General features: G+C 40.3%; 1 protein-coding gene across 1 annotated transcript in view; it reads right to left on the minus strand.

Moving 5' to 3' along the window:
• wapla (WAPL cohesin release factor a) overlaps window positions 1–12,531 on the minus strand; it is a 19,924-nt gene extending 7,393 nt beyond the window's left edge. Inside the window, exons 1-12 of the mRNA XM_020600021.1 lie at window positions 12,222–12,531; window positions 11,192–11,605; window positions 10,351–10,894; window positions 8,709–9,016; window positions 8,472–8,605; window positions 6,519–6,614; window positions 5,711–5,872; window positions 4,900–5,036; window positions 3,789–3,900; window positions 2,695–2,925; window positions 1,796–1,907; window position 1 (exon numbers count right to left, since the gene is read on the minus strand). The exon at window position 1 is cut by the window's left edge and continues 100 nt beyond it. Coding sequence (XP_020455677.1) covers window position 1; window positions 1,796–1,907; window positions 2,695–2,925; window positions 3,789–3,900; window positions 4,900–5,036; window positions 5,711–5,872; window positions 6,519–6,614; window positions 8,472–8,605; window positions 8,709–9,016; window positions 10,351–10,894; window positions 11,192–11,579 — 2,225 coding nt within the window. The 5' untranslated portion in view covers window positions 11,580–11,605; window positions 12,222–12,531. The remainder of the gene's footprint in view (window positions 2–1,795; window positions 1,908–2,694; window positions 2,926–3,788; window positions 3,901–4,899; window positions 5,037–5,710; window positions 5,873–6,518; window positions 6,615–8,471; window positions 8,606–8,708; window positions 9,017–10,350; window positions 10,895–11,191; window positions 11,606–12,221) is intronic.

A 12,531-nucleotide genomic window follows, 5' to 3' on the forward strand; every position in this document is an offset into this window, starting at 1 on the left:
ACTCTTTCACTATGGTAACACACAACACACACACACAGTACCGCACATGAGAGTTACACACCCTTATAGTTACATGACAGTCAACAACTGTGACCCTCAGCCTTAGAAAGCACATCTTTGAACATTTAAGTGACAAATTAGAGGAAAAAGCAGCACAAAGTGTCTCAGTAAGGTGCTGGGCCACTACATGCATCCAAAACCATTTCAATGCACCTTGGCATTGACTCCCCAAGTCCCTGAACTCCACTGGAGGGCTGAACACCATTTTTCACAAAAAGGTATTCCCTCATTTGGTGTTTTGATGGTAGTGGCGAGCGCTATCTAACATCTCACTCTAAAATAATAATAATAATAATAAACTATTTCTAAAGCCCTTTACAGCTCACCTGAGCACAAAGTGCTGTACAATACACAATAGTCAACATAAAACATCATAGCAATCTATCAACAACATTATCTCTGCAGAGAACTCAAAGCATTAAACATCAGATACAAAGGCCTGCTTAAAAAGATGATTTTTTAAAACCTGACTTAAAGATCGATAACTCAGATATATTCCAAAGCTCCCGTGGCAGCGAATTCCAGAGTCTAGCACAGTGGACAGCAAAAATCTTCCCCTAGGTGTTGAGATCTGGTGATTGTGAAAGCCACAGCACGTGATTCATATAATTTTCCATTCACATCAAACCATTCAGTGACTCCTCCCAGAAGAGACCACTCCCATCAGGTTTTTCCTGTAATTTATCATCTATGCATATATAGTATACAAGTATAGTTTCACAATGCCCGCTTATGTACTTTAGGATGAGCTCAACAGCATCCGACACAACTACTTTAAGCACAGAAAAAAAAAAAAAAAAAGATTATGATTTGAATAATCCATTATCCACTCTTAAAATTCCAAGCTCAATTTTTGTATTTGCACCTTTTCTTGGTAAACATTTGCGCTTAATGTTACCACTGTGCACTTGTTAAGTACTTTGTATAATATGATGTCATGGGGTAGGACTGGATAAGCCTGACTTCTTCCTACTCCATTCAAACATGTACTAGGTGTAAGCAAACTGATTTTGGATTAGCATTGGTTGGATATGTGTAATTATGTGTGTGTTGCTGTCATTTGTTCTGTTCTGCATGTTTGAAAGAATAAATCAAATCAAATCAAAATACTTCATTTAGGGCTGCAGATGTGTAAAATGCCCATCTGGTTAAAACAAAGTTATTACAACATGAACAGAGAAGTTATTTTAAATTCAAAAGTAACATAGATGCCTTCAGTCATGGCAGCCCTGTAAACTGATGTGAAAAGTTACAGTCCATGTGGACCTGTTGCAGTTTACAAGGTCAAAGTGTTTGTCATATGCACAGTTAGGAAACGTGTTTCCCTGTACAATGAAATTCTTACTTTGCCGTCCACATGAATGCCACAACAATACGAATGAAATATAAAGTAGATGAATAAGTAACACAAAATCTAAGGCACTTTAAGCAGCAAATGCAGAAATATAATAAAAATATATAAGAATATAATAAGACTGTCTTGAGTCGGGATGGTTAGTTGATTGGCTCTCATAGCAAATCTAGGCATCACATTAACAAGAGGGACAGACAAGACTGAGCTGTGCGTGTATTGAGATGAACTTGAAGATGTGAAGCCGTGGTAGTTGAGTGAATGGTGTGTGGGTTCTACTTCATTCAGTGTGTTCCTGCCAGTGAGCTAACGCTAGCTAGCAGCTGTCTGCAGACTGAATTAAAACTGAACTAGGAGATCAGTGCTGACATTGAGCCGACCTACCTTTGTCTACAATGTGGTCCAAACCTCCCAGTAGCCGCAGCTCCTCTTTAAACCAATCCCCAGCTCTCTTGGAGGTTAGCGAGAGCAGTGCCTCCATGGCAAGGTGGCCCGTCTAAAACAGAACATGAGGTAAACTTTCACTATCCATACACTACTGTTCCAAATTTGCATACTTCATTTATCATTGCACCTTTTATGCCATACAAAAACTGACAGTGTAGTAAGGACATGAGCACATGTTGATATTGCCCTGGATGCCCGTTACAAGTTCACAGTTTGACAATAGCTAGTGCCTTATATTTCTGATAAAGAATATAAAGCACCAACTGTGAGTAGTGCCATCAATATAGCATCAAAAGGCCATGCAAAGAAACAAATGACTCTATTGGATCAATTCATTTATGACACTACAACGATGAGTGCAGTTCAACAGAATAAGCTTCAGAAGAACACCTTTAACATCGAGTTCCACCCCCATGTAGTCTGTTACCAAAACTGTTACACTGGAGGATAAAAACAGTAGGATAAGCATATCTACATACAGCCACTTATAGGAAACAACATGCCTTTCAGAAACAGGCACTCGGCAAATTCTTGAACACAGCTTAAGAACAAGAGAAGTGTACATGAGTGTGAAGCATTAAAAGCAGACTACACTGATACTTTATACTCAACTTGACAGCTTAAGCTTTTACTAAAACCCATTTCCAATGAAGTTTCTCAAATATTCATAAAGTTTTGATTTATTAAGAAAAATGCTCATGAGGCAGTTACTTGTTTAAACTAAGGTACATCCAGAGGTGAAGGTTTTTTGTTAGGTTTGTTTCATTCCCACATCCTGGGGTTACCGACCACCTCTTTTTTTGTTAGGTTTGTTTCATTATTTAGGGACAACCCACCGTGATGTTTTCCAAGTCCAGGTGCTTATTGTGCACAGTCTCACACAGCTTTCTGATCTTCTCCTTGACCTTTGCCACCTCCTTCGCAGTGAGCTGATCCTGGTGGCCCGAATAGTCCTGATCCAGCTCCAGTAGCTTGATCATTAGCTCCAGGCATGCCCTGTCCAGGTCCATGTTAAGACGATCCCGACTCAGAATGTACATCAGGGCAGCCGTGCACAGAGCAAGGTTCTGACAGAAAGGAGATCGGTTTTTAGAAATGGTGTAGAGGTGAGACAAGGTGGTCAATAGTTTCAAAACCCTGGAATGTGTGTTTACTATCACTACAGCATGGTCTGAGATAGGGGAATTAGCTTGGCAGCTAACAAAAATGGGTTTGTATTAGAATGTACAACCAAGGACTGTACTAACAAGAAAGACTGCACCATAAGAAAAGGCTCGCTGAAACTGTACTTAAGACCACACGGCTTTGACTTCCAAATTAAAATAAATCATTTCATTAAATAACTGGAAGCACGTACAAAATATACATTTTCATCAGCGAGCACGATTAAAGTGTTCATCAAGATACCAAAACAAACTCCCTCTTCAGATTAAATTAGCAGCAGCAGCATTCCTGTTGCTATAATGCAGCTCTGTAGCATAAAGGTCACACTGCCAGTTAAAAGTTAAAAATAAAGTTAAACATACAGACAATTTACCACCAGATTTGACAGAATAAACTAGACAGAACATTTAAGTGAATGTTAGGACCATGACTTTTCCACAAAACTACATCTAAAGTAAAGAAAGAAAAAAAAAAAAAGGTACTGACAAACATATGGGGGACTAGTTTCTACATTTGTACAGGCTTTGTCGAACCATAGGGCCACCTTATAAGAGCTGGGGTTATCCCTGCACATGTGGGTTATTCAGTAGCTAAGCGCACCAGCCCATGGTTCAAATTTTCTGATTCAAGACCTGAACCTACACAGAATACAGTTCACTCTAAACAAAAGTAAAACTAAAGCTAACAATTATTCAGCAAACATATTATCATAACAGATGACTATGAGAAATTGGAGAAGCAGGTAACAGAAAAGAGTTTTACTGACTGGGTGTTGTGGAGCATCACTGAGCATTTTGAAGACCTGTGCCACTTTCCCTCTCGCCCGCAGGTGCATCCTGAAACTGGGCATGGCACACCGTGTGGCCAGGCTGATTACACTAAAGCGGTGGGAGAGATAGAGGAAATAAAGAAGGATGACAGAACTGTCAAGACAAAAATTAATTTACCTTGTGCTAAAAACTAGGACAAATGTGGAACATGCTACTTCCAGATCAGTAGCACCACTTGTTATTCCCATCATGTACCGTTTTGTATTTCTACTCATTCATTTTTGTCTTTTCACCCTCTTCTCTCTGCATGCATTGACTGAAAATCATTCTAAACAAGGCTGCTCTTCCTGCAACAGTTTGGCCCAAAATTCCAGTAGAGAGGTTTAAGAAACTCACTGGTGGTTACAGGAAGCGATTGATTTCAGTTATTTTGTCCAAAGGATGTGCTACCAAATATTAAGCTGACGTGTCAATAATTCTGTCCAGTCCATTTGTGGAGTTCTGTGTGAAAAATATCAGATTTGGCGGTTTTCCTCAGCTTTTTTTGTGTTGTTCCAGTGCAAAGAAAAGAAATAAACATGAGAATACCAAAGAATTTTTAACTGCAACAACTGTCTTGGAGAAGTGGTTCGTTATCCAACAGAAATGCAGGGGTGCCAATATTTTTGGCCATGCCTGTATATCTGAAACCAATGTTGTCCCTGCTGAAAGGATTCCATTTTCACAACTTAATGGCTTTATCCTGGCATATCACCCCTGCAAACTGAAAATAAATACCAGACATATAAACAGAGACAAAAGCAAAATATAGTTATATGCAGCTTTATGGCAATAGTTTTGGAATTTGTGATTCCAAAACACAACTTTAATTAAGGACTTTTGCACAAATTATAAACCTTTGATAAACTAAAACAGATGTTCCTCCAGTGGCTTTAGAAATAGGCCCACACTAGGTGATGCTTGTACCAGTCAGTCAATTACTAAGGTACTCATGCAAATCATGAGCATGCCAGTAGAAAAACTAATATTGGAGCAGCCATCCAGCATCTAAGTGCACCTTCACAAAACATCACAAAGAAGCCAGCGCTAAATGTTTTCTCCACTTACCTAAGGCATCTTGTGTTGAGTGGCTGACTGCTCTTCAGCCCTGTTTCCAGGTACTCAAAATCATCTGTGAACTCTTGATTCTCTCCAAACTCTACCACATCATTGAAGTGCTTCACATGCTGCACCACTGTGTACAACTGGTGAAATGGAATAGGGTTAATAACAGCTAACTGGGAAGCAGTGCATTTGTCTAGACATAAAATTTACTTGAACAAAGACATGCAAAAACACAGTGAGAAAAATGGTCTCACTGTTATGGTCCTCACTGTGCTAATACCCTTCATCAATAACTGCTCAGCATGTGGAGTAAGGGTCTGACTGGCAGCTGACTGAGTGCTTCCAGTTATCAACACTCATGCGGTGTGAGCCCTCAACATAACACAGGAGGGAGGACCCAAGATTACGACAACACCAGCGTCTGGTGACAGCTTATCTGAAGCCATTTTACCTCAGGGGATCAGCGGCAAACAGCCAATCTGAGGCCAGAAGGCTCATCTGTAAATGCCACAAGCTGTAGGGGATTCTAAATTATCAGCAACAGTTATCATTGCTACCTCCCTCCCATAGTGGGGTGCAAATAAACAATAGTGAGCTTGACAAAGATCAAATGATTATCCTCCTCTGCCTGCATAACCTGCAATAAATAGGTAAAAATCAGCTTGGCTGGGTGTGAAAATGAAATATTAATTCATAACAGCATGCAAACCATTAGAATAAACACTGAAAACAAACAAGTATTTAGCTGGAAAAGACAAAGGGCTTCCTCGCTTAGTTTTTCATCTAAAAACATCCCTTTGTCCTCGAGACTCACCTCTTTGTCCTCCTTCCTGCATTTGAGTGCCGTGACAATATCCTGGTTAAGTCGCGTAGGGATGGTCTCTGACTTAATGACTTTGGGCGGCGGTGGAGGGGCTTTGAACAAGCCATCATCTTTATCGGAGTTGCTGTCCTTACTGCTGCTAGATAAAACAGCCTGAGGAGAAAAGAGGCGGAGAAATGGGGCTCATATCAAAGCAACAAAATCTGTTTAATGACATGTCCCCAAGATTTACCACAGCTGAGTAGCCTGTTAAGCACAGTTTTTAATAAGCGTTGTAACAGATGTCAGATGAGGTAGTGCAAAGTTAACAACTTGTAAATCCCAATTGCCAGACACTTATTAGCTTGTCTCTGACCAAACATTTACTTCCGTGAGGGGCATTCAATGTAGAATAGACAAGTAAACACAGGTTCACTTGTCTGGGAAATAACTCCATGTGAACAGAAAGGGACTAATTAGAGCAATGAATACAGAACCATTGACTAAGAGACCAATAAATAATATCCTGGATTGTAAGCAACAGGGAATGGGAAAAAAACAAATGGTACTAGTTATTAGCATTTGCTTTACATAATTCCCAGTGATGTTGTTTGGCTGTTTTGAGCACAAAAATAATGCACATATTTCAAAGCACAACGTCTAAAATCAAATTATTTTCACACACTGGTAGTTATTTTTGCCTCTGTTCCTGACAAGTAGTCCCCCAATTAGCGTACAAAGAAAACACACACACACACACTCCCACACACACACACACACACACAAAATGGCAACAACCACAAGGAGATTAATTTCTTACTGGAGCAGTTTGTGAACGAGAAAGTGGACGTATAGGCATTTCTTCAGGCTCAGGTTGGTTCCAGTGGCGAGCGTTGTACACAGCTTTAGCAGAAGACTATAACACAGTCAGAATTTAATTAGCTAGCAAAAAACAAATTTACCAATGGATAACCAACATCATCGCTGCAAAAAACAAACAGCCAAAGCAATTGAAGCACTGTCACTAGCCTACATGAAAAATACTATATAGTAACACTTGCATGAAATTCTCCACAAATAATTCTAGCACAAATCTTAAGATACTATTGTACATTAGAATGACCAAACACAAATATTGCATAATGCATTTATGATGATAAACGGAGACAACAGCAACCTCAGCGTGGAGGACAACAGTCCCCAGGGAGCACAAAACATTTCATGAAAATGGCATATTATGCGACTCAATTATATATTACCAAGACAATGTTCAGAGCTTTTCTGATGAAGTGGAATTGGTGAACAAACAGAATTAAAAGGAGAGAACAAATAACCCAAAGACGATGCAAAACATGGTGCAGATTAAGGGAGCAAATGTGGGCATTTTACACAAAGCACAATAAACCAAATAAACCTCAGTTAAGAGGTAACATTCATAAACTCTTCATATTAGAAGACCGCATAGGGTGCGTGCTATGAACACACATTTCCGCCGCAGTCATATGAGACTGCTGTCAGTATTAATCCCTGGGCATCACAATTCAGAGCCTCAAGTCTGCAACTGTAGTTCTAAAACATTTTTGCTCTATCACAGAATTCCATAAAATGACAACCAAATACCTTCTTTCCCACATACTTGCTCTGTTTTTCTGATTCTCTCCTCTCTGCCATTATCTCAGTCTATTTTTAGACAAGCTGGGTATTCTGTTATGCAACTGTTATTTAAACTTCAACTGATAAAAAGAAATGTCTGTTCAAAATCAAGCCATGTCAGACACCAAGTTCAAACTGGAAGAAGGTCACAAGAGCAGGTTACATAATGCACCTTGGCCAGTTCATATTGATCGCAGACTCCAGTAATTCCTTCATCGATCTGAACAGGTCAGAGACTTGCATGCTCACTTTTACAGTTTGTGTAATTACAAAACAAGAAGCCAAATGCCAGGTCCAGACTACACAATGTTTGTCTGATAACATGGCCACTGTTAACACAGTTAACAATTATAAGTTCTTGCCATGAGTTAAACAAGGCACTTGCCAAGGGATGTTGGTATCTGATAAATTACAGCCTGTGCCTTTCCCAACTTGCCTGATGATGTTTGCAGGGGAACAGGAAACAGAAGGATGTCTGAAGCAGCATGTATGATGCTGACCATTTTGTGTTTGGAAAAGCACCAAAAGGCAGACCTGTCCATGAGTCACACAAAAAGGATACTATGGGTTTGTTCATCCTTCAAGGAGTACTTGAAGTAAAAATAGCCAGTAGTAAAACTGAAAAGTAGCTCGTTAGCCCTTACTGGGTACTTCATAAGGCTGATTGCGAAAGCTGATACGCCAACATTAATCATATCACTTTTGTATTGTTAACTCAAGGATTTATTGAATATGATTCAGCCCTATATGCTAAGGGTTACCAATAATGTTTCTTTGCCATGTATGCTGTGAGTGAAAGCGCGATCTGTGCTCATATTGGCTATCGTCACTCCAACGCCTCATGGAAGTAGAAATATATTCTGTCACATTATACTTGGTACATCATGAGGCATAACAGATGTGGCATTAGTTGGCGTTTACTATGACACATTATATGAGATTAAACAAACAGCTGACATGTCCGACACCCATTTTTGGTCCTGATGCCCCATGACTGATGGGTCAGGTTAATATCAGGCTTAAATCATGTAGTCTGAACCCAGCATAAGAGGCAATTACTCAAAGAATCTGATAAAGCAGACGAAGAAACACAAAGACAATTTCTAGCATGTTCATATACCTTTTTGGGTCCACTGAAAATCTTTTTAAGTCCACTGCTAATGTCCTTGGATTTCTCACTTGGCTTCCCTGAGCGTCCTTTCTGCGCCTCAGTACCACCAGGACTGGAGTCATCAGAAAAGTCAAAAGCATCTGCTGGAGGAAGTTTTAGAACTATATGACATAAATCAGTCATGATACAAATATCAGACACACTAACAAATCTGTTTTTGTCTCCACAACTTAAATGCTGGCCTACCTGTACTGCTGCTGGCCTGGCTGTCCTGAGAGTCACTGGTATGAGGACTGTCCACACTGGCGCTCAGAGCAGCCAAGGCTGCAGCTGCTTTCTTAGCCTTCTTTTCTTTGGCCTGAGAGCTCTCATCGTCACTGTCACTCTCACTCAGATCGTCAAAGCCAAAGTACTTGATCTTGTAGCTACTCTTGCCTGCCATACCACCCTCTGAACCCTCCTCACCCTCCTGGTCCTCTTTATCCTCAAAGCCAAAGAACTCTAGCTTGGTCTCGGTCTTAGTCTTCTTGGTCTTCATCTGGGTTGGTCTGAATCTAGAAATTCAGAGTGAGAAGATTTGTTTTCATGTATGTGATTCATGTGATTTCATGATAGGTGATTTTTTTTTTTTTTTACTGAGGCTGTGGGAAAAAGAGATGGAAACTGGCATAACAACAACAACAACAAAAACCCAAAGCGCTCCTTGAAGTTAAACAGCAAACAAAAGTAGGTGCCCACACTGCTGCTTAACTCATTAACAGAGAACTTCTTCATAGTTAAATGATAATTAAAATGTTTATAAACCACTAAAACAAAATGAACTTCTAATGAACCACAAATAATATATACTAAAGGTAGTGTCTCCAAAAAGCTGGCCTAGACGGTGTCTGATATTCAAAATAATTCTAACTTAGAGTTCAAATGAAGTTAACACCTCCAAGTAAATGACAAGCCTTTAGAATAAAAGCGTTGTACTTAATTATACACAAATAAAACAAACCTTAACTCAGTTTTGTCGTGTGTAACAAACTCCCACAGATAGCATTACCTTTTTGATAGACCCATTTCCTTTGAAACATCTATATCAAGGCCTACACCTATAATACAATGTGTTTTGCTCCCCTGGGTGTGAACAAATTGTATTTAATGCAACTACGTCTTAACCACAGATCCAGTGCAGTGCAAGACAGGGTGTCAGCCTTGTCATAAATTGTATCAATAAACTTTAATTGTGTATGTACAGTACTCACAATTTTATTGTTTTATTCATAAAAAACCCTGAACAATTCACATGATGCTAAATTTTTAAAAGTTTGTCACTGTCAGTTTTGTCAAAATGTAACAAAAAAAAATTGGAATAATAATTTTTCCTTATACGACCCAACCCTACAATTAATAAAGTTCAGGTGATTTAAGAATTCTAAAGACAACTCTGTAGTAATGTTCTTAACAACACAGGCTAAGCACAGGTTAAGTAAGACACATAGGGCAAATCCCAAGTCTCTTATAAGCACTGCCATTTCTCTCACATGCATCTCTTCCCCATGTCTTAGTCCCACCCACAAGATGTGAGGAAAAAAATGCAAGGAAACCATGAGTAGAAAGGACCCAAGGAAACAAGATAGTGATAACATGAGACATCCTTTCCTCAGACTTTCATCTGAAGCATCCAAAGAGAAATCGAATTTTTGATAAAGGGGTGTGCCAGTTCATAAAAAACCTCTGCAAAGGATAGTCTCCTGTATTCTCACTCATGGCTCCTTTAGCAGCCTCCTCACTCCTCAGTGCCAATATAAGAGACTTAGAACTTCCTCAGTCGACCCGAAAGTCATTCCAGAAAGACATTTTAGAGAGTTGGTATGCATCTGTAGAAAGAGATAAGACTTACCTGGTAGGTTTGGGTGGCTGAGCATCTGATTTCTTCTTCATCTGGCCTGCTTCTCCAAGGTCGGCAGGGGTTGCTGGGGTAACTAGCTCATCAATGCCCCGCTCCATTGAGTCCTGGATGGTGACATTGCACACTGACAGACAGGAGGGGTGCAGAACGGTGTAGTCCCGTACCCTCCCACCACCTCTCCCTGCAGGCTTGGCTGTTGTTTTAGTACTGGCTGCAGTACCACTTGAGCTAGCAGAAAGGACACTGTTGGTTTTATCTTGAGCACTCGCTGCTTCAGAAGCCTTGCTGCTGTTGTTTTCAGCAGGTTCAGAGAACATTTTGTTATGCCGGTTGGGCCTCTGGTATTTCTTGCAGTTAGAAGCCCTAAGGGTAAATGGAGAAGGGGGAATGTTGTCCACTGGTTCTGGTGGAGGCTCTGTGGGAGGCTCCAGCTCAGCACTTTTCATCTCTTCTGATGGCAGTCCATCATAACAGGAAGAGGTTTGGCTGTCACTGCTACCACCTGGTGCATCAGTGGACAGTTTAAGGAAGGTGTCTATATTTGGAAAGGAAGAGATGGTGCTGTGAGATGCTGAAACACACTGAACATCAGAAGGGACTCTGTCTGAGAAAGAAGAGATGCCTGCAGGTTTTTCATTGCCATCTGGTATACTTTTGTACCAGGGTAAAATTACAAATGATCACATAAAAAGCTAGCACTGCAACTAAATGGCTAGCAGACACTACTAATGAAATAAACATGGACAGATAAAAGATGTGGACTACATATAATACTGTCAGGTGCAAACTGAGGCATAGATACATTAGTTAAGTTTATGTATTGATTACTTACCAGTGAAGGTGGCTGTTGAGCTTGTAGAGCAGTGTGCAGATGTCACAACACTGGCTGTCTCACCACCCTGCACTGCAGTCATCTCTTCCACATCCCCTTCGCTGGCTTTTGACTGGGACGCAGTGTGAGATGTTACAGTCTTGGACTCATCATCACTGTCAAACCCAAATGGGTCTTCTTCACTGTTACTGTCCTCAAGCCTGGGTCTCTTGGGAAGCTCAGAAAGGTCAGGTTTTAACAGAGGCTTTTTGGCCCCCAACTGGGCCTTGTAGGTGGTTTCTCCCCATTTGGTGGTCAGTGTGGGCTTTTTATTGGAGAACACCTCTTCAAATTTCGAATTAGCTTCCCCTCCCTTGCGGTTGTATGTTTTACCAAATCTGGATGTCATGTCGGTTGTTTTATGTTACATATTCTCTATGAACAAAAGCAGAACATTCAACAATCATATAAGTAGGCAACGTACAGCTGAACTCATGGATGTATGACAGTAACACTGTATAAAGTGTTAAACCCATAAGGCCGCAATGTACGACATTTCAGAACAAGCAAAAATAAATAACCTGCATTGATCTTCAAAAATGACACTGCCGAGGTTGGGTAATTAACTTGGCGTTAGCTCGTGGGTTATGTGTCAACTAGATCCAGCAGCATAGCTATCGAATAATATTATCATTAGTAGGCTAACTGTTATATGACCAATAGAACAAACAGCTACATTTTAGCTATGGACATTTGTAAAACTTGTACTTAATTTCATCACCAAACGCCACGGCAGAATAATTAATTTATCTAGCTACGTCCGCTAACTCAAGTTAGACCTGCTCCTGCTTGTAAAGTTGCTATAAAGTTAGCCATTAGCTTCAACACTGCTAAATTATGCTAATCCCGTTCAAATTTGGCACCTGATCGTATCAAATATCTGAACTCTTATGTTCTAAATATAACAACGTAAACTAACAAACATTTCGATACGATGTATAACGTTTAAAAATCGTAGTGAGTACAAAAGAAAAGCAGCACACACAGTTACCTTTCAACTCTGACGACTTGCTAACAGTCCGCTTGTTTTTTAGCCAGCCGGCTAGGCCTTATCTCTCACTCTGGCACAAATCAAGCGTGTAAAGTCCGATAGGCACAGAAGAAACAACACCAGAAAGACATCGCAAAACCAAGTATGCACCCACAGCTATACTCGTTACCAAAGAAAAGCCATCTAATCACACCCGTAGCTAGTTTAATCTAAACAGAGTGGATAGTCCAGACTTTTCGCATTTTGTAGTGCTACTGTCGGCCATTAAAACATCCCCTCCCTCCTCGTTCTCTGGCAAGACCCCCATGTA

The sequence above is a fragment of the Monopterus albus genome, unplaced genomic scaffold (genome assembly GCF_001952655.1).
Source record: "Monopterus albus unplaced genomic scaffold, M_albus_1.0 scaffold3.1, whole genome shotgun sequence".
Lineage (NCBI taxonomy): Eukaryota > Metazoa > Chordata > Actinopteri > Synbranchiformes > Synbranchidae > Monopterus > Monopterus albus.